The sequence below is a fragment of the Girardinichthys multiradiatus genome, chromosome 7 (assembly GCF_021462225.1).
Source record: "Girardinichthys multiradiatus isolate DD_20200921_A chromosome 7, DD_fGirMul_XY1, whole genome shotgun sequence".
NCBI classification, from domain to species: domain Eukaryota; kingdom Metazoa; phylum Chordata; class Actinopteri; order Cyprinodontiformes; family Goodeidae; genus Girardinichthys; species Girardinichthys multiradiatus.
Window position 1 is genome coordinate 4,888,398 of NC_061800.1, and position 21,534 is coordinate 4,909,931.

The following is a 21,534-nucleotide window of genomic DNA, read 5'->3' on the forward strand; positions in this document are numbered from 1 at the left end:
AAGTCAATTCCTTGTTTTAAAAATGATCAACATTTTATTGTGTTTCAGGCAATGTGTTTAGTGTACACTTGAACATTTGTTGCAAAGTATGCTTCTGCAGCAAAAAAAAAAAAAAGCTCAGCCCTTTCTGGTTGACTTAAGATCAATACAGTGCTATCTGCCTCTGTAGTAAAAATTGTCACAAACAAAACAGTCCATAAAGTTCTATTTGCATATTGCATTCTGGATTTTTAAAAAGATACATTTTTTATTTTTTCTGTTTTCAAATTAAAAAGCGTTATGTTATCCAAATAAATTAGAACCTTAGATTCAGGTGTTAATAGATAGACTAATGTTCTATATTGAGCTCCATTTACCACTAAATACATCTGGCATTCATAAGTACCGTGCACTTTATGGTAACAATACTGTTATTATATATGTTTCCGCAGGTGTAGAAGGAAGCAGGATGTTATCTTGTAATCTCTTCATCCTTCTTTCTTTTCTCCTTCTCTCCCCTTTTCCTTTTTGCCCCACCTCTCTCTCTTTCGTGCTTTTTTTTTTTCGTTTCTGTCTCCGTGTCCGTAACAATTTAAATAATCCCAAAGCAGTTTCTAATAAAGTTTCTTTTATAAGCATCAAGCAGAGCTTTAAAGCGTTCGCCGTAATGCTTCACTTGTGAAAGTAAATCTGTTGGGCTTTTTCTTGGCACTCAGACAACAATTCTGAGTGTTTCTCTGCCGGGCAGAACACGGTTAAAAAATAAATAAATACATAGACTGAATTTAGATTTATACTATTACACTCACAAAGGCACACACATTCATACACTGATGTGCAGTTTGGTAGGCACGTTGGGGTTAAGTGTGTTGCCCAGGGGCATATCAACATATGGCAGGAGGAAGCTGGAATTGAACCCATGTCTTTCGTATTGTGAGATGACTACTTTTCCTACAAGGCCACATTCACTTCCTAAGTATGCTTTACCAGTATACTATCTCTGGTTAATGGGCGGACGGGAAGCTGGGTGATTGAAACTTGAGCAAATTTGTTAGACTAGCTGCAAGAACCTGTGGAGATTGAAGTTCTCAAATTAATATTGTAGGTAAGAGTAAGCTCCTGGAATCCAGGAACTGGCCAGAGGATGTCCTGGTGGAGACACTGGTGGGCCTGTTTTGTGATGATCGTAACCTTGTGGAAGTGAAGCACAAGCCGCTGAGGAGTTGAAAAAGAGAGGAATATGAGATCCATCCCAGGATCACAACAGCACTTTTTCTGCACTCCATCAATGGGCAACCCCATGCATCTCAACAGACCCCAGTAGGAAAGCATCCTGGTATTAACCAGCTCCTACCTGCATTTTGGTGGAAACATTACTCTCGTTGGTGCCTCACTGGCATAAGGTTTTGATGTAAGAAGATGTAGAGCTTAGCAGCAACCTGACGTGTAGATTAGCAGTGTTTTTCCTATGGGTTTTCAAATATCTTATCTCTTAGCAGTGCCTTGTCATCCATTTTCAATACTGAAGGGCATTCAAGTCAAACTTTCCAGGGTTCTGGATTTGTCCTGACAGACCATCCATCCAGCCATCATCGTATTTGAGATTGGGTTGCAGCTGTAACAGGTCTAGGAGGAGGAGCCAAGACCTCTATCCCCTTAGCCATGCTCTCTTGCAGTTCTCTACTTGGAGCAAATGGTGTTTCCAAACCTAGAAGGAGCCAAACCTTTTATATCTGGTTATGGGCAATAGGCTGAGGCTTGGAGTACCTGACTCTCATCCTGGCTCCTTCAGACTTGGCAGAGAAATTGTAACATGCACTTAAAAGCCACCTAGGTACTGCATAGATCCGTAGCACACCGCACAACACACCTTGAAGGGCACAATAATAATCCGCCTCTAGATTCACAAAACCTTTTCAGTGTCTTCAACAAAACGTAAAAACTTGTATGAGGTTTTATTAGCACTTTTTCTGATTTAGGGTTGTAGTTAACATGTCAAAAGATTTATTAGCCTTGAAGTAACCAATCATATGGTGTCGTCCCACCCATACAGAAACTTCTCTGCCGATGTCTGAGCAGGAGAATTTAACTCCGGTTGGCAATTCTAACAGTGTGAACGGATCACAACCTGAGGAAATCTGCAACAACCCTACGGTCCACCAGCAACCCTATAACCTCCCTCTCACATTCACACAGAACCAGCACAAGGTGAGTGGATACCAGTTTTTCCATGTTAAACAAGCAAGGTTGGTAAATAGTCAGTGCAGGATGTTTTTTTGTTTTGTAGGGTCCATCGTTTTCTCAGCTGAACAGCAGTAGTGTCAGTGCAGCTGTTTCTTTGGACATGGAGTTAGAAAGATTTACACAGAGAAGAAAGCCTGTGTTTTGGAGCCGGGACTTCACAATCCAGGCAGAGTGAGTGTACAGCAGGGTTCAGTTTCTATGTAAACTGTCACATTCATTTTGATAAAACGTCATGATGAATGCCTTAAACAGAGGAATTGCATTAATTTAGTAGTTACAGTGCTTTCTAAAAATATTTATCCCCCTTTGACATCGTCATGGTACAACTAAAAACAGCGGTTGTAGCATGACACATTTTTTGTGGGATTTTATTGATAGACCCCACAATGTAACACATCATTTTGAAGGTCAAGCACTGATATTGCAACTCTACTGGTCCTGGAGATGTGTTTGGATGGTTAAGCGCTGTGGGGGCTGTGCTTGGCATCCCTCCCTCTAGACCCCCCAAGGTTACATACAAGGTCACCCTCATACCTTGGTCCCTTGGTTCTGCTGTGGTGAGCTGGTCCCTGCCCGGCAAGTGTGGGGCTCAGGGTCGTCTCCCCTGCTTGGTGTCCGGCGGTCCTGATGCTGGGGTTTGACCTGCGTGGCCAGAGGTGGCAGTATGGCTGAGTCAGGCGGGCTTGGTGCCCTACGTCTCGCTGTGTGCCTCTTTGACCTGGGGGCTGCTGCTCCTGTGCCTTGCTGGCAACTATCTGCTCCATGTGGTATGCTTAAAACTCCGTGACAGGACACATTAAAAAAAGAAACGACATAAAAACATAATAAAAGCCATAAGCAATAACAACACAAAAAACAATAGATGGCAAAAGAGAGTGCAAGGACAGACCTAATGCTCTCTGGAGTTAAAAATGTGTTTTTAAAAGATATTTAAATTAATTAAGAGTTCTGGCAGACCTCACAGAAAGCGGCAGACTGTTCCAGAGTTTAGGAGCTACAGCTGGAAAGGTTCTGTCTCCCCTGGTCACTAGTCGAGTCCTAGAAACCTCCAAGAACTTTTATTCTTCAATATAGAGCTCTAAAAGGATGATAACTGTGTAGGAGCAGAAAGATAAGGATCTGTGGTGATATCATTGACAATCATAACATTACATGTCCATTTTTATCTCATATGTTCCTCTTGCCCTTACCTGTTCATTATGGCAACATTTGATGACCTTTTTAATTTATTTTTATGAACTCTAATATGACATTTTTCCTCTCTGTTAGTCTGTCACAGAAAATCCTTGTAAAACACATTGCTCTATAATAAAATACTTCAAAATGTCAAGTTTCATAAAGAGTTTTGCCAGACAAACTACAATCTGGTTCAGTGTCAGTGCAGGAGAGTAATTCTGGCTGGTTGGACCCAACACATCTTTTGATATTACAGGTCAGACTGGCGAGTGGAAAACAGTGTGTCCATGAAGAGCACACAGTGTTCATATACGAGCATCCTCCACCCAGTGCAGCTCCAGCAGGCTCCTCCTGATGGCTGTGCAGGGGAAAACGTTGTCCTTGGTGGCAAGAAAACAGCAGACACAAATGTGGAGACCAGGCTAAGCTTTGCAGATGAAAGTGATTAAATTACAAAGCCTTATGAAGGATGATAAGAACATCCTGATGTGCTTGGCCAGAAAGAAAATGGCAGTGCAAAATGCTGAGATGCCTAATCATCCCGTGTCTGTCAGCAGCGACCCTCCAACAGCAAGCTGTGAACCCCTTAATGTGAAGAGCATGGCAGAGAAGTCCCCCTTCACTATTCCCTGTGCACCCAGCTGTGATGCTACAACTAACACTGAGACGGAGAGGTGCACATCGAATCACACTCAAACTGAAGGTTCAAAAACAGCTGAGCAGCACATCATGACTGAGCTTCAAATGAACGATCTGGACTGTCTCGCTGAGGTAAGGAGGCAACCTGAGGAGTTGTTGGTGAATAGCCTTTTAGATGTTTTAACAACTTCTCTAACCTTTCAGGAGCTTATCAAGCTCAAGATGCTTCAAGAATGGAAGGAGCCACAGGAAAAGATCGAAAGGTAACATGTAGGGGTGACACAGGATCTGGTGACATGAGATCTTGGTTTATTGAAACACAATGGTTTTTTTTGTCAAAATGGTTTGTCTTTAGAAGATCTGTGCAGTTTCTGAAAACATCAGGGCCCGTATTCACAAAGATTTCCAGAGACCAACCAACTGAAAATATGTCTTATATTCTAGGTTCTTCAAAGTAGCCACCTTTTGCTTTGATTACTGCTCCGCACACTCTTGGCATTCTGTTGATGAGCTTCAAGAGGTAGTCACCTGAAATGGTTTTCCAACAGTCTTGAAGGAGTTCCCAGAGATGCTTAGCACTTGTTGGCCCTTTTGCCTTCACTCTGCGGTCCAGCTCACTCCAAACATCTCGATTGGGTTCAGGTCCGGTGACTGTGGAGGCCAGGTCATCTGGCGCAGCACCCCATCACTCTCCTTCTTGGTCAAATAGCCCTTACACAGCCTGGAGGTGTGTTTGGGATCATTGTCCTGTTGAAAAATAAATGACGGTCCTACTAAACCGGATGGAATAGCATGGCGCTGCAAGATGCTGTGGTAGCCATGCTGGTTCAGTATGCCTTCAATTTTGAATAAATCCCCAACAGTGTCACCAGCAAAGCACCCCCACACCATCACACCTCCTCCTCCATGCTTCAGGTTGAGAACCAGGCATGTAAAGCCCATCCGTTCACCTCTTCTGCGCCGCACAAAGACACGGTGGTTAGAACCAAAGATCTCAAACTTGGACTCATCAGACCAAAGCACAGATTTCCACTGGTCTAATGTCCATTCCTTGTGTTCTTTAGCCCAAACAAGTCTCTTCTGTTTGTTTCCTGTCCTCAGCAGTGGTTTCCTAGCAGCTATTCTACCATGAAGGCCTGATTCACACAGTCTCCTCTTAACAGTTGTTCTAGAGATGTGTCTGCTGCTAGAACTCTGTGTGGCATTGACCTGTTCTCTAATCTGAGCTGCTGTTAACCTGCGATTTCTGAGGCTGGTGACTCGAATGAACTTATCATCCGCAGCAGAGGTGACTCTTGGTCTTCCTTTCCTGGGGCGGTCCTCATGTGAGCCAGTTTCTTTGTAGCGCTTGATGGTTTTTGCATCTGCACTTGGGAACTTTCAAAGTTTTCCCAATTGTTTGGACTGACTGACCTTCATTTCTTAAAGTAATGATGGCCACTCGTTTTTCTTTACTTAGCTGCTTATTTCTTGCCATAATACAAATTCTAACAGTCTATTCAGTAGGACTATCAGCTGTGTAGTGTATCTACCTCCTGCACAACACAACTGATTGTCCCAACCCCATTTATAAGGCTTGAAATCCCACTTATTAAACCTGACAGGGCACACCTGTGAAGTGAAAACCATTTCAGGTGACTACCTCTTGAAGCTCATCAACAGAATACCAAGAGTGTGCGTAGCAGTAATCAAAGCAAAAGGTGGCTACTTTGAAGAACCTAGAATATAAGACATATTTTCAGTTGTTTCACACTTTTTTGTTCAGTATATAATTCCACATGTGTTAATTCATAGTTTTGATGCCTTCAGTGTGAAGCTACAATATTCATAGACATGAAAATAAAGAAAACTCTTTGAATGAGAAGGTGTGTCCAAACTTTTGGTCTGTACTGTACGTGTGTGTGTATGTAGATGCTGCCCCAGCATCCAGATGATGCTAACCTTTAGTTCTGCTTATAGAAAGGATTGCAACTGTAAGCAGCGAGCACAGCAGGCAGAGCTGTCCCTGCTCACCCTGCAGTATGAACTGTGCAGACAACACGTCTGGAGGCTCTACGACACATCTAATGAGGGACACCTGCCGCTTACAATGTCAGGAAACAGTAGTTCAAAATCAACACACTTTGTTTTTAATTACATATTTCTATAAATATCTATTTTGTCTTTCTGCAGAGCTAAAGACCCACCTTCAAACATTCTGAGAATCCTGCAGAAACTGGAAACTGACTACAAGCTGATGAAGCATCAGATCCTGATGGGGGTTCCTTTGGAACAGCTACGTCCTCTGTGTGTGGAGTTTGAAAAGATAACCACAGGAGCATGTTACATCCCTGTACAGGTGAGATGCTGCATACAACTCCCAGCAAAGAGCTCAGATGCTTCAGCTTTGAAAACTTTACACACTAACTCTTGTCTTTTTGTTTAGATCATTGGTGACGTGGTGGGAATTGCTCCTTCATGGTAGTGGACACACGTCATTTTGTCGTGCCTCTCTTGATGTTTCATCAATTTAACAGCCAATACAATGCCACATGCAAATTTTAATTAGGAAGTCAGTTGGAATATTGTTTTTTTAAGTGTAAGGCAAGTGCTTATTGTTTGCATACGGCCTGCCAAACTAAACTCTTAACTGATGTGGTACGCCTGTTTCATGGTGAGTTTTAGCAGAAAAAGTCCATTAAGGAAAACTAAAACTACAGGTGATGATATTCAAGGGAGTTAATCAAAATCAAACCTCCTCACATAGACAGGAGTTGTCTCTGTAATCACTGTGACATTGACCTCTCTAATCCTAAGGACCGCCCAGGGGACGCAGAAGCATGAAGGAGCTGAGGACATTGGATGTCTTGATGATGAGGGCAGCTGGCAGGTCTGGTCACAGCTTCCAACACCACATGACATCTTCTGTGGAGCAGCTAACCCCAAGTCTAACTATACCGTTCGTTTTCCCCATAGAAAACAAAACTCGTCAAGAAGGAAAATGAAGAAGTGAGGAGAGCTACTGCTCTTGTGCCCAAAGACAGATTTGTTAAGAAAATCAGTGAGCATAATTTTTAAACATCTGATGTAACCATAAATATTGTCAAATGTTGTTGTTCATTTTCTTTGTATATACAGGTCCTTCTCAAAATATTAGCATATTGTGATAAAGTTCATTATTTTCCATAATGTAATGATGAAAATTTAACATTCATATATTTTAGATTCATTGCACACTAACTGAAATATTTCAGGTCTTTTATTGTCTTAATACGGATGATTTTGGCATACAGCTCATGAAAACCCAAAATTCCTATCTCACAGAATTAGCATATTTCATCCGACCAATAAAAGAAAAGTGTTTTTAATACAAAAAACGTCAACCTTCAAATAATCATGTACAGTTATGCACTCAATACTTGGTCGGGAATCCTTTGGCAGAAATGACTGCTTCAATGCGGCGTGGCATGGAGGCAATCAGCCTGTGGCACTGCTGAGGTCTTATGGAGGCCCAGGATGCTTCGATAGCGGCCTTTAGCTCATCCAGAGTGTTGGGTCTTGAGTCTCTCAACGTTCTCTTCACAATATCCCACAGATTCTCTATGGGGTTCAGGTCAGGAGAGTTGGCAGGCCAATTGAGCACAGTGATACCATGGTCAGTAAACCATTTACCAGTGGTTTTGGCACTGTGAGCAGGTGCCAGGTCGTGCTGAAAAATGAAATCTTCATCTCCATAAAGCTTTTCAGCAGATGGAAGCATGAAGTGCTCCAAAATCTCCTGATAGCTAGCTGCATTGACCCTGCCCTTGATAAAACACAGTGGACCAACACCAGCAGCTGACACGGCACCCCAGACCATCACTGACTGTGGGTACTTGACACTGGACTTCTGGCATTTTGGCATTTCCTTCTCCCCAGTCTTCCTCCAGACTCTGGCACCTTGATTTCCGAATGACATGCAGAATTTGCTTTCATCCGAAAAGAGTATTTTGGACCACTGAGCAACAGTCCAGTGCTGCTTCTCTGTAGCCCAGGTCAGGCGCTTCTTCCGCTGTTTCTGGTTCAAAAGTGGCTTGACCTGGGGAATGCGGCACCTGTAGCCCATTTCCTGCACACACCTGTGCACGGTGGCTCTAGATGTTTCTACTCCAGACTCAGTCCACTGCTTCCGCAGGTCCCCCAAGGTCTGGAATCGGCCCTTCTCCACAATCTTCCTCAGGGTCCGGTCACCTCTTCTCGTTGTGCAGCGTTTTCTGCCACACTTTTTCCTTCCCACAGACTTCCCACTGAGGTGCCTTGATACAGCACTCTGGGAACAGCCTATTCGTTCAGAAATGTCTTTCTGTGTCTTACCCTCTTGCTTGAGGGTGTCAATAGTGGCCTTCTGGACAGCAGTCAGGTCGGCAGTCTTACCCATGATTGGGGTTTTGAGTGATGAACCAGGCTGGGAGTTTTAAAGGCCTCAGGAATCTTTTGCAGGTGTTTAGAGTTAACTCGTTGATTCAGATGATTAGGTTCATAACTCGTTTAGAGACCCTTTTAATGATATGCTAATTTTGTGAGATAGGAATTTTGGGTTTTCATGAGCTGTATGCCAAAATCATCCGTATTAAGACAATAAAAGGCCTGAAATATTTCAGTTAGTGTGCAATGAATCTAAAATATATGAATGTTAAATTTTCATCATGACATTATGGAAAATAATGAACTCTATCACAATATGCTAATATTTTGAGAAGGACCTGTATTTCTGCTCTGTAGCTTGTGAGAGCGTGAACATTAGTGAGGTTTGGTATGATGCTGTGGAGGAACTGCAGCTCCCAGGACCGGCAGCAGCTGCAGAGATCTGTCCGAATTCAGACATGACTGACAGTATGACATCATCCAAGGTAGATGAAACATAATCTGTATTTAATCTGTTCAAATCATGTACAGTGCGTCCGGAAATTATTCACAGCACTGCACTTTTTCCACATTCAGTTATGCTACAGCGTTATTCCAAATGGTATCAAATTAATCTCTATCCTCAAAATTCTACACCCAATACCTCATTATGACGCTGTGAAAAAGGTTTGAGATTGTTGCAAATTTATTACAAACGGTGTTTGCTGTGGAGCTGAGTTACATACTGATTCCACTGATCATCCTTGAAATGTTTCTACAGCTTAAATGAAGTCCACCTGCGGTAAAATCAGTTTGATTGGACATGATTAGGAAAGCTCCAACGTTCCTTTGTGTAGAGAGGAGAACCTTCGAGAGGACAACAAAAGGCACCTGAAGGGCTCGGACCATGAGAAAGAAAATTCTTCGTACTAATCCGTGTGAATGCCAAGGGAAACCAGGCACCAGCCATCACCAGGCCATTGCCATCCCTACAGTGAAGCATGGTGGTGGCAGCATCATGCTATGGTTATGTATTTCAGCAGCAGGAACTGGCAGACTAGTCAGGGTAGAGGAAAAGATGGATGCAGTAATGTACAGACATCCTGGATGAAAACCTGCTCCAGAGTGCTGTTGACCTCAGATTGGGGAAACAGTTCATTTTTCATCAAGACAATGACCCATAGAACACAAGCCAAGAACTCAAATGAGTGGCTTCAAAACCACTCTGAGTGTCCTGGGGCCTCATGTACAAAGCTCACTTGCGCACAGAAACCTTGTGGTGCAATGTGTTACGCACAACTTGTCATGTACTAAAATAAACTTTGCGTAAAAGTGTGCAGAAATCCACACAAAAATTTGACCTGCGTATGCGGTAGCCACGCAAACATTTTCAACTAAAACCTGCCTGAATACAATAAAATTGCAGTCTATTCAGTTTTATTTATTATTTTTTCATTTCACATGTTTGAGCTTTAATGGTTTAAACCAGAGTGATGAAACTGAATCACATTTCTCGTCATACAATAATGTAACACTGTTTGGAAAATGATGGAAGCGAACTCAGCCGGATGTAAACTATGAAACTTCCTTTGTTTTTGTCACCTGTAGATGGAAATGCTCATCGGCCTGTGCGCTGAATAGCATAAAATGCATGTGAACCGTCTAAGGGGCACTTTCATTCTCACTGAAAAAGAAAACTGTTGGATCAGCAGATTAATTCCTTACAAGTCAGGTGTGATGATTCGTAAGGTGGACAGGCTGGAGACAATCACACCTAGCTGCGTAAGGCTGTGCCTAATTATGGAACGAAGGTAGCTTTGGCACAGCTGGAGGACATCACCAATGGAAGAAGTCAGAGGAAGTGTTTTTTTTTTTCCCAGAAATCCTACTGACCTGCTGGTACATGATGATGCATAGCTTATTGGTCATTTTAGATTGTCCAGGGCAATTATCTTGGAGCTCTGCATGGAACTGGCCCCAGTGTTACAGAGGGAAACCAGGAGGAACCGTGAGTCACAGATGTCAAATCAAGTTCTCACTACGCCACAGTCCTTTCAACCGGAGCTTTTTAGAGGGAGCTGACTGATAGGTTGGGTATTTCAACAGTCATCTCTGAGTCGAGCTATGCCAGCCATATGGGTCGGCCTCATCTGGATGCTGCTCTGATATAGTTCCCCTGTGCTGTGGCTCGTATTTGCAGCGAGGAGCCAATTTCTGAATGTCATCAGACCTATAGAGTACACAGATATTGCTATAAGGGCCCCATCTGTACGTGAATATTGCTGTAACTTCTGCCAAACGTGGATAAACAAAGTATTAAGCAAAGGCTGTGAATGCTTGTGTAAATGTGATTTTTAAGTGTATTGTATTGTGTGTAAGATTTTGAGGAAACACATTAAATTCAAACCATTTGGAATAAGGCTGTAATGTAACTAAATGTGGATAAAGTGCAGTGCTGTGAATACTTTCCAGATGCACTGTTTTTGTATTTCTATGCAGAATCAGCCAGTGATGAGAGCAGCTCCTCAGTCCCGTTTGTATCCAATCCAACCTGAGTAGCAATGTACACGTGAATACGTGTCACATTGCTACGTGAATACACACATGCTCGTTTGTACTTTGTTATAATGGCCAGCAGAGGGCAGTACAGGACTGTGATAAAATGTCCAAATTATGTCAGTACCAGAGATTACATGTCACTTGGCAGAGCTGGTACCTATAACAGGAAGATGTATATACTTGGGGAAAAAGTGACACAGCAATATTATTATACACTGCCTGGGCAAAAACAAGTCGCCACCAAAAAAGGTTACACCTTGTAATATTTTGTTGGACATTTAGCTTTGGTTAAAGCACTCATTCACAGTGTCACAACATTTAGTTCCATCCGGTGTTGCCTTCATTTTACACCAAGATCTTGTACTGATGATGAAAGAGTCTGAACACTGGAAATCCTTCTCCAGCATATACCAAATATTCTTAATGGGGTTAAGGTCTGGACTCTTTGGTGATATTCAGTTCACTTCAGTTTTATTTATATAGCGCCAATTTACAACACATGTCGTCTCAAGGCACTTTACAAAATCAATTCAATTAAATCATACAGATTTCAAGACTGGTACATACATTTCAATTAATCCTAACTATCCAACAGTGGAGTTGGATTAAGTTTATAATTCAAATTGGTTAAAAAGTTTTTCTATCTAAGGAAACCCAGCAGATTGCATCCAGTCAGTGACTTCCAGCATTCACTCCTCCTGGATGAGCATGTAGCGACAGTGGACAGTGAACCTAATCATCTGAATCAACGAGTTAACTCTAAACACCTGCAAAAGATTCCTGAGGCCTTTAAAACTCCCAGCCTGGTTCATCACTCAAAACCCCAATCATGGGTAAGACTGCCGACCTGACTGCTGTCCAGAAGGCCGCTATTGACACCCTCAAGCAAGAGGGTAAGACACAGAAAGAAATTTCTGAACGAATAGGCTGTTCCCAGAGTGCTGTATCAAGGCACCTCAGTGGGAAGTCTGTGGGAAGAAAAAGTGTGGCAGAAAACGCTGCACAACGAGAAGAGGTGACCGGACCCTGAGGAAGATTGTGGAGAAGGGCCGATTCCAGACCTTGGGGGACCTGCGGAAGCAGTGGACTGAGTCTGGAGTAGAAACATCCAGAGCCACCGTGCACAGGCGTGTGCAGGAAATGGGCTACAGGTGCCGCATTCCCCAGGTCAAGCCACTTTTGAACCAGAAACAGGCAGAAGCGCCTGACCTGGGCTACAGAGAAGCAGCACTGGACTGTTGCTCAGTGGTCCAAAGTACTTTTTTCGGATGAAAGCAAATTCTGCATGTCATTCGGAAATCAAGGTGCCAGAGTCTGGAGGAAGACTGGGGAGAAGGAAATGCCAGAAGTCCAGTGTCAAGTACCCACAGTCAGTGATGGTCTGGGGTGCCGTGTCAGCTGCTGGTGTTGGTCCTCTGTGTTTTATCAAGGGCAGGGTCAATGCAGCTAGCTATCAGGAGATTTTGGAGCACTTCATGCTTCCATCTGCTGAAAAGCTTTATGGAGATGAACATTTCATTTTTCAGCACGACCTGGCACCAGCTCACCGTGCCAAAACCACTGGTAAATGGTTTACTGACCATGGTATCACTGTGCTCAATTGGCCTGCCAACTCTCCTGACCTGAACCCCATAGAGAATCTGTGGGATGTTGTGAAGAGAACGTTGAGAGACTCAAGACCCAATACTCTGGATGAGCTAAAGGCCGCTATCGAAGCATCCTGGGCCTCCATAAGACCTCAGCAGTGCCACAGGCTGATTGCCTCCATGCCACGCCGCATTGAAGCAGTCATTTCTGCAAAAGGATTCCTGACCAAGTATTGAGTGCATAACTGTACATGATTATTTGAAGGTTGACGTTTTTTGTATTAAAAACACTTTTCTTTTATTGGTCGGATGAAATATGCTAATTTTGTGAGATAGGAATTTTGGGTTTTCATGAGCTGTATGCCAAAATCATCCGTATTAAGACAATAAAAGACCTGAAATATTTAAGTTAGTGTGCAATGAATCTAAAATATATGAATGTTAAATTTTCATCATGACATTATGGAAAATAATAAACTTTATCACAATATGCTAATATTTTGAGAAGGACCTGTATAGGAAAGACATGTAAAACAGTAATGGTTGTAGCTCCTTAGTGGCTTCATCTAGGAGTGAAAGACAGCTAAGCAGATTAACTCTGAGCCAGTTTTCATGTCTAGAGTATAAAAGAAAGCACATACAGTTAGTCACAGTAGAAGCTCAGCCAGTAGCTATGTCTAGGAGGAAGGTGTCACAGCTAAACACAGAGCCAGGCCAGGTGTAGCTTCTAAAAAGAGAGAACTTAGTTAAAAGCTGAAATAACAACAAATAATGCAAAATTGGAGAGTAGTATGAGAATGTAGCAGAGAGAGTGAAAGTGGTCATTCTGTCCTCCAGCAGCCTAAGCCTATAGCAGCATAACTACAGAGATAACTCAGGATAACCTAAGCCACTCTAACTATAAGCTTTATCAAAAAGGAAAGTTTTAAGCCTAGCCTTAAAAGTAGACAGGGTGTCTGCCTCACGGACTAAAACTGGGAGCTGGTTCCACAGGAGAGGAGCCTGATAACTAAAGGATCTGCCTCCCATTCTACTTCTAGAGACTCTAGGAACCACCAGTAAACCTGCAGTTTGAGAACAAAGTGGTCTTTTAGGAATATATGGACCAATCAGATCTCTGATGTATGATGGAGCTAGATCATTAGGGGCTTTATATGTGAGGAGGAGAATTTTAAATTATATTCTGGATTTAACAGGGAGCCAATGAAGGGAAGCTAAAATAGGAGAAATATGATCTCTCTTTTTAATTTTCATCAGAACTCTTGTTGCAGCCTTCAGCTGATCCAAAATAGTGGTGACCAATCCATGTGTGAGAATAATGTGTCATGCTCCCCGAAACCACTCTTCCTCAATTTGAGCCTGATGAATCCTGGAATTTGTTTCTTGGAATACGCATGTGCCATTAATGGAATAACCTGGTCATTTAGTATATTCAGGTAGTCAGCTGACCTCCTTCTTTGCTGAACCCAGACCTGACCAACTGCAGCAACCCCAGATCATAGCATTGCCCCCACAGGCTTATACAGTAGGCACTAGGCATGATGGGTGCATCACTTCATTTGCCTCCCTTTTTATCCTGATGTGCCCATCAATCTGGAACCGAGTAAATCTGGACTCATCAGACCATTTGACCTTCTATTCCTCCAGAGTCCAATCTTTATGCTCCTTAGCAAAATGTAGCCTTTTTTTCCTGTCAGCCTTACTGATCAGTGGTTTTCTCATAGTTGCAAAGCTGTTCAGTTCCAATCCCTTGAGTTTGCTTCACATTGTGCGTGTGAAAATAGTTACTTTCACTATTAAACATAGCCCAGAGTTCTATTGTTGCTTCTCTTTGATTTGATTTCACCAAACGTTCACATTTCTTCCTCGAAGATGATCGTTGGCCCTATCCTTTCAGTTTTTAATACTACGTTGGACAGTTCTCAACCCAATTGTAGTAGTTTCTGCAAGATGTTCTCTCTGCTTGATGCATGCCAATGATTTGACCTTTCTTAAACAGACTGAAATATTTTCCATGACCACAGGATGTGTCTTTCAACATGGTTGTTTAAGAAATGAGAAGCCATTCATTGCATCAGCTGGGGTTAAATAACTTGTTGCCAGCTGAAAGATAATCGCCCATGCAGTAATTATCCAATGGGAGGCTTGTAACTATTAGCTTCCTTAAATCCAGCTGGTGACTTTTTTTTTTTTTTTGGGCCAGGCAGTGTACTAACAATAAAATGTCTTCTAGAATAGAAAATCTCTTTGCATTGAATGGTATTAAAACTTTATAAATGTAGACATTTTGGTCGATTCTTCCTTAGCCCTTCATCTTCATTGGACATTTGTTATGATGCATTGCCATGGCAACGGGGTTGTTTCTTACAACCGGGAGCAGCTGATTAATATCTCAAAAGCTCAAATAATACTTCAACTACAACCCCAAATCCCTGATGAGTTGAAAAGGAGACGCCGTGGATGCTGAGCAGGAGCTAAGAGAAGAGAGAGAAGGAGGAAGTTCAAACCATCTCTTCCGTCGATTATGATGGGCAATGTGAGATTGTTGGGAAACAAGTTGGATGAACTCCAAGCCCTACAAAGGACCCAGCCAGAGTACCGGGCATGCAGTATCATGTGTTTTACTGAGACATGGCTGCAGGATCATATCCCCGACTCCAGCGTCTCTCTGCCGGGCTTTTTAACCATATGAGCAGACAGAGATTTAAAGAGGAGCGGCAAATGTAAAGGAGGTGGACTGGCAGTACTTGTGAACAACAGATGGTGTAATCCAGGACATGTTACTGTGAAGTGTCATCTCTGCAGTCCAGATATTTAACTGTTGGCAGTAAGTTTTCGTCCATATTATTTACCCAGAGAGTTCACCAGTGTTATTTTGGTAACAGTTTACGTTCCACCTTCCGCTGTTGCTGACACTGCATGTGATGCCATCAGCTCTGTTGTTGCTAAGCTACAGACACAAAACCCCAATGCTTTTGTGGCAATTTCTGGTGATTTTAACCATGCTTCACTCTCTGCTACACTTCCAACGTTTCAACAATTTGTCAGCTGCTCTACCAGAGAAAACAAAACATTAGATTTGTTTTATGCAAATGTCGAGGACTCATACAACAGCAAGACCTCCTCTAGGCAAATCAGATCACAATCTTGTTTTTCTCTGCTCGAACTATAAGCCCCTTGTTCAGAGGCAACCCGTAATAAAGAGGACTGTGAGAAAATGGTCACAGGAAGCTGAAGAAGCTCTGCAAGGTTGCTTTGAGGCTACAGACCGGGACACACTGTGCCACCCACATGGAGAGGACATCAATGCCATGACTGAGTGTGTAACCGACTATATAAACTTCTGCGTGGATAACATCATCCCCACCAGAACCGTGAGATGCTTCCCCAATAACAAACCTTGGATCACCAGTGACCTGAAGGACCTGTTTAACAAGAAAAAAAGAGCCTTCAGAGAGGGAGACAGAGAATTATTGAGGAGTATAGAGAAGCAACTTAAAGTCAAGATAAGAGACAGCAAGGAGGTGTACAAGAAGAAGCTGGAGAGCAAGCTCCAGCAAAACAATATCAGAGATGTGTGGACAGGGATGAAGAAGATCACAGGTTTCAAGCAGAAAGAAGATCAGACCGATGGAGGTTTGGACAGAGCCAATGAACTGAACACATTCTTCAATAGGTTCAGTTCAGAAACCAGCTTCGCATCCTCCTCTCCTGCTCACAGCCAAACAGACATCCCACCCTCCTTTGACCCACAGGACCCACAGCTGTCCAGTAACACCTCACATTTTGTATCTTCCACCTCAGCCCTAGACCCTTCTACATGTTTGCCATCAACCATATCAGAAGATGCTGATGCTCCATTTGCCTCCACCTTCCACCTGTGTGTCTCAAGAAGTCAAGGGAAGATGCAACTGGAGAGACTGAATAAGGCTGCAGGTCCAGATCATGTCAGCCCTAGAGTCCTGAAGGCCTGTGCAGAGCAGCTCTGTGGGATTCTGCAGCACCTCTTCAACCTTAGCCTGACCCAGAAGAAGGTTCCGGTGTTGTGGAAGACCTCCTGTCTTGTTCCGGTACCAAAGAAAACTCACCCATCAGTCTTCAATGACTATAGACCTGTTGCCCTGACATCTCACATCATGAAGGTCCTAGAGAGACTCCTGTTGGCCCACCTGAGTAAGCAAACAATAAACCATCAGGACCCCCTTCAGTTTGCTTATCGCTGTGGAGTTGGAGTTGAAGATGCCATCATACACCTGCTTCAACAAACCCACTGTCATCTGGACAAAGCCAGCAGCACTGTGAGGATCATGTTCTTTGATTTTTCCAGTGCATTTAATACAATCCAACCTGATTTGCTTTGTCAGAAACTCCAGAAGACTCAGGTGGAGGCCTCAACAATCTCCTGGATCAAAGACTACCTGACAAACAGACCACAGTTTGTGAGACTGAAGGTTTGGGTGTCTAACCAGGTAGTCAGTAGCACAGGAGCACCACAGGGCACTGTACTCTCACCATTCCTTTTCACTCTGTAAACCTCAGACTTCCAGTACAAGACAGACTCTTGTCATCTGCAGAAATACTCGGATGATTCTGCAGTCGTGGGGTGGATCAGAGATGGACAAGAAGCTGAGTACAGGAAGGTGGTGGACCTCTTGTGGCATGGTGTGGAAACAATCATCTCATTTTGAACGTGACTGAAACAGGAGATGATTGTAGATTTTAAGAGAAACAGGAATAAGTCTATTTCTATCATGGGAGAAGAAGTGGAGGTGGTGGAGGAGTATAAATACCTCGGTGTTCACCTGGACAACAGACTAGAGTGGAGATGCAACTGTGAAGCCATATACAAGAAGGGACAGAGCAGACTGTACTTCTTGAGGAAGCTTAGGTCCTTTGGAGTTTGCAGCAAGATGCTGCATATCTTCTATAAGTCTGTTGTGGAAAGTGTGATCTCTTCTGCCATCATCTGCTGGGGAAACAGCATCAGAGCCAGGGACTTAAAAAAGCTCAACAAGCAGATAAAAAAGGCTGGTTCTGTTCTCGGGACTCCTCTGGAACCTCTGGAGATCATTGTGGAAAGACGGATTCTTCATAAAATGAAGAACATTATGGAGAACCCTGAGCATCCTCTTCATGAGACTGTCCTACAACAACAGAGTGTCTTCAGTCAGAGGCTTCTTCAGATCTGCTGTAAGACGGACCTACAGGAGATCCTTCCTGCCCACAGCCATCAGCATCTACAACGGCTCTTTGAAGAAACCTACATAATATGAGCTACAACATTTAATTTCCCTTTGGGATTAATAAAGTATTTTTGAATTGGATTTGAATTGAATCTTTGCCCACAAATGTTCTTTGTATGTTAATATTCATAGCTTTGCGATGCCTGTTCCAAAACATTGACTTTGTTGTCCTTAATGCCACTTCGTCTTTTCATTTTGTGGTTATGGGTCATTGTACAGTTGGCAGATGCTCAGGATGCCATCGTCTTTAAGAACATTGCCTCCTGGATCCCTCCCTCCTACAGCATGATGCTACTACTCCAGAACATCACATTTGGGATGGTGTTTTCAGTCTTGTGAGCTTCTCAGTTTTTTTCCTCCAAATGCTACAATGGCAATTATGGCGAAAGACTTTTTGTTTCATCAGACCACAGGACATGTTTTCTAAATTAAGATCCTTGGCCTGAGTGCATCTGGAAAATCCAACCTTGCTTTTGGTGTAATGCTGCTGCCTCATAAAGTGACCTTTGAGCTAATGTTGGTGGCAGACTTGTTTTTCCTGTGGATAATGACACTTTCTTACCGGCTTCAGCCATCATCTTCTGAAGGTCTTTAGCTTTTCTTTGAATCCTTCTCATTGTGAATGGCATCATGGCTGGATATTATCATGGTGTTTATACTTGTGTATAATTGTTGAACAGGTGAACATGGCACCTTCAGGCAGCTGGAAATTCAAAGGATGAACCAGTCTTGTGAAAGTCAAGTAATCTCCTTTGACACCTTCGCTGATTTCTTTTTGTCCCTTTTTTTAAAAACCATTCATAGGTGTGCTTCCCGTCTACATCAGAAGCTTGCGAAGCCATGACATCATCTGGGTATGCCAGATAGTTTAAAGGTACAGTAATCTTAGCGTATATAAAATTCTGACTTTTAGAAAAGTAACAAAAATCATTATTCTGCATTGGGCAAATAGAAGTAATTTATGTAATCCTAACTGACCTAAAACGAACGGTTTCATCTGATTTTTCAGAAAATAAGGTTCGGAGTCTTTTTATACTGTACACCTGTTTACAGTGTCATAGCACCTTTTTTACATTATCTAGGTTCTACAATTTGCCACATGTTTTTTTTATTCACTAATTCACATGCAAAGCAACTAATACATGACCTTTGGTTTAGAAGAATGATCTCTTTGAAGGCTATTTATGAAATCTTCACAGCATTGTGGTTTGGTGACATTTCTTTATGCACAGTTATCTTAAGGTCAGTCTTGATTTGATTTTTTTCACAGCATTATAAGCGTACTTGCTGTGTTTGGGAACATTCATGTTGCACGGTTCAGTTTGGAAAATGGTTCTGCTGTCCACGATGTTATTGCAGGGTTGGGCAGTTATTTCCCCAAAGGGGTCACCTGAGGAACCAATGATTGTTGTTGAGTGCTGGTTCATTGACTGAACTCAATTATACACTGCCATCTTCCAAGGTCCCTCTGAGGGTTCCAGCGGCCCCAGAACCTCTCTCCAGGGCTCCTGCGTGGGTTCTGCATTCCTACTGGTCGGCCTCCTGACCTGTGCTGCCGCTGGCCTGAAGGACTATCCTAGGACGACCTTCGGGTCGCCCCCTGAACTCTGGTTTTTGTTTCTTGGACTTCTTCCTAGCCTGTTTCTCCCACCCGATCTGGGGTTGTTTTTTGTTTATGGACCTTTTGGTACGTCTGGAGACACACCTTTAAGGGGTTGGGGTGTAATGTCATGATCTGTTGAACTTTGTGTGCAGTTTGGTTGTTTCGGTTTCTTTGTGGCATCTTGTATTTCATTGTTGCTCTGTTTAGGTGTTCCACAGTTGTTTTCCATCTGCTCATTGACTCATCTGTATGGAATCCAGTAATCCCAGTCCCCAGTATATTTTCATCTTGGGTCAGTTATTGTCAGATGTTCTCATCCTTTTTAGGCTGGTCCATTCTGTTCATTAAAGCGTTTTTCTTCTCTATGCTCCTGTCCTTGTTTGTCCCCAACAAAACCAAAACCCGACTACTAGCTTGTTTTTAGTCTTCATGTGTTTAATGCCATTACACCAAGTGAGGCTACCAGATGATTTGCCTTTCTGAATGCAGCCAGTGGATGACACAGATTATGGGTTTAAATGCTATACAGCTTTTTATGCTCTTGGAGTTTTTCCAACATACCTGTTGAGGTACATAACATTTTTGAATAGCTCTTAATAACATTACTTTTCTTTTAACTGGACATTTCAATGAGGAATATTTATATATTAAATGACAATACATGGACAACAATGTCAATATAGACCAGGTCAAATTGTAATAGTGATTTTTCAAGGTATTTGCTACACTGCCTTAGGTAACTCAAGTTGGAGAAATAAGTCAGAGCTCAGAATATGTTGGATAATAAGGCTATGGTATTAGGACAAAATAGAAAGGTGTGAGACGAGCTCTGACATTATTGAACAGCAAAACTCTGCACTCACATGGAATCAATTCACACAATTTCTGAAAATACAAAAATTTATTAACAAAAATAAGTGAAATCAAAGTCAAACATATTTCAATCAACGAACTCTTTACTTTGCTAAAACAATCCAACTAAACTACCAAACAGAATTAAAGAATAAAGAAGACTAATGGGCTATGAACAATATAAACAAGTTGATCAAAGATGGTTGAAAACCATGACCGAAAGAGTGATGCAACATTACCATGAAATGTTATTTATGTTTGAGAACCAAGGATTATCTAGAATAATCTGGAAGTGAAGTTAAGTTAGTCTTGGAACTAATTTAGGCAATAATTGGTATACTTTCAAACAACCATTCACAATGCAAAATCAGATAAAACATTATTTTGGTAAAATAATATTTGAAAGAATGATTTGCTGAATAAAACCAACCTTCTGGGTGACCATTTCTCAACGGTGTTTGAAAAGGTGTTTGTCTGCTAAGTGGTGGCTTGTGTGTTGGCTGACGCCAGCAACCACCCCACTGGTTCTGTTGCATCACTTGGGAACTGATTTTGCGCTTTTCTTAGTCCTGTTCTCAGTTGGAATGTTTAACACTTAACTTTACCTTTCCCTGCTCTGTCTGAATGGACACGTGTTTCTCACACAAGCTGAGCATATCTACGAGTCTCCGGCATGGAGAGATTCTCTGTTAAGCAATACAAGGTCACTTCATACACATGGAGGTTGTGAAGAAACAAAGACTTAGTGTGGTCTTCTTCAAGACCTGGAGCATAACATCCCTGAAAGTAAGCAGTCTTTAAACGGTGGAAATATTCTCTGGGAGGTTCATCCTCTTTGTGCAGAACTGTCAAAGCATTAATAGTGGCAGCGGCTTCATCTCTGTAAACATAGTACTCTTCTCTTAGAGCCTGGCAGAGAGCTGGATAACTGTCATCAATTTCTGGAGGAAGAGTTTTTATGAACACTCTTAGCTGTTGTTTTCCAAATAAGCCTCAGCTTCTCCCGAGAAGAACGAAAACACAAGACAAGAAGACGATGTTCACCCTCAAGCAGATAAATATCAATATTTGATTCTGACTACCTTCAAAAACCTTTATGTCCTTAGCAAGGGACTCAAGCAGTTTAAAAAGGACACCATGCTCCCAAGGAGGACTATGGCCATCTGAGAAGTCAAGCTGGTTAGGTTCATGAAATGGTGGAAGATCATGGTCTAACCTCTGGGGAAGAAAACCAGGTTTTCATTAATTAAAGGGGAGCTTTCTAATGAATGAACTCATGCATGTGGTGTCG

General features: G+C 42.4%; 1 protein-coding gene across 6 annotated transcripts in view; it reads left to right on the plus strand.

Annotated features, from left to right (window-relative positions):
- Positions 1-19,756, plus strand: part of rbm44 (RNA binding motif protein 44) — a 44,277-nt gene extending 24,521 nt beyond the window's left edge. The window contains exons 5-16 of one of the 6 annotated variants that reach the window (XM_047369982.1): positions 2,033-2,187; positions 2,267-2,394; positions 3,954-4,170; positions 4,243-4,301; positions 5,998-6,129; positions 6,211-6,376; positions 6,464-6,498; positions 6,835-6,907; positions 6,994-7,078; positions 8,779-8,906; positions 18,593-18,662; positions 19,251-19,756. In XM_047369982.1, the coding sequence (XP_047225938.1) occupies positions 2,033-2,187; positions 2,267-2,394; positions 3,954-4,170; positions 4,243-4,301; positions 5,998-6,129; positions 6,211-6,376; positions 6,464-6,498; positions 6,835-6,907; positions 6,994-7,078; positions 8,779-8,906; positions 18,593-18,655 (1,241 nt within the window). In that variant the 3' untranslated portion in view covers positions 18,656-18,662; positions 19,251-19,756. Of the gene's footprint in view, positions 1-2,032; positions 2,188-2,266; positions 2,395-3,953; positions 4,171-4,242; positions 4,302-5,997; positions 6,130-6,210; positions 6,377-6,463; positions 6,499-6,834; positions 6,908-6,993; positions 7,079-8,778; positions 8,907-9,181; positions 9,470-10,008; positions 10,704-18,592; positions 18,663-19,250 lie in introns of those variants that run through there. The other 5 variants (XM_047369980.1, XM_047369986.1, XM_047369981.1 and 2 more) reach the window with 5 other exon arrangements.
- Positions 19,757-21,534: the final 1,778 nt, after the last annotated feature.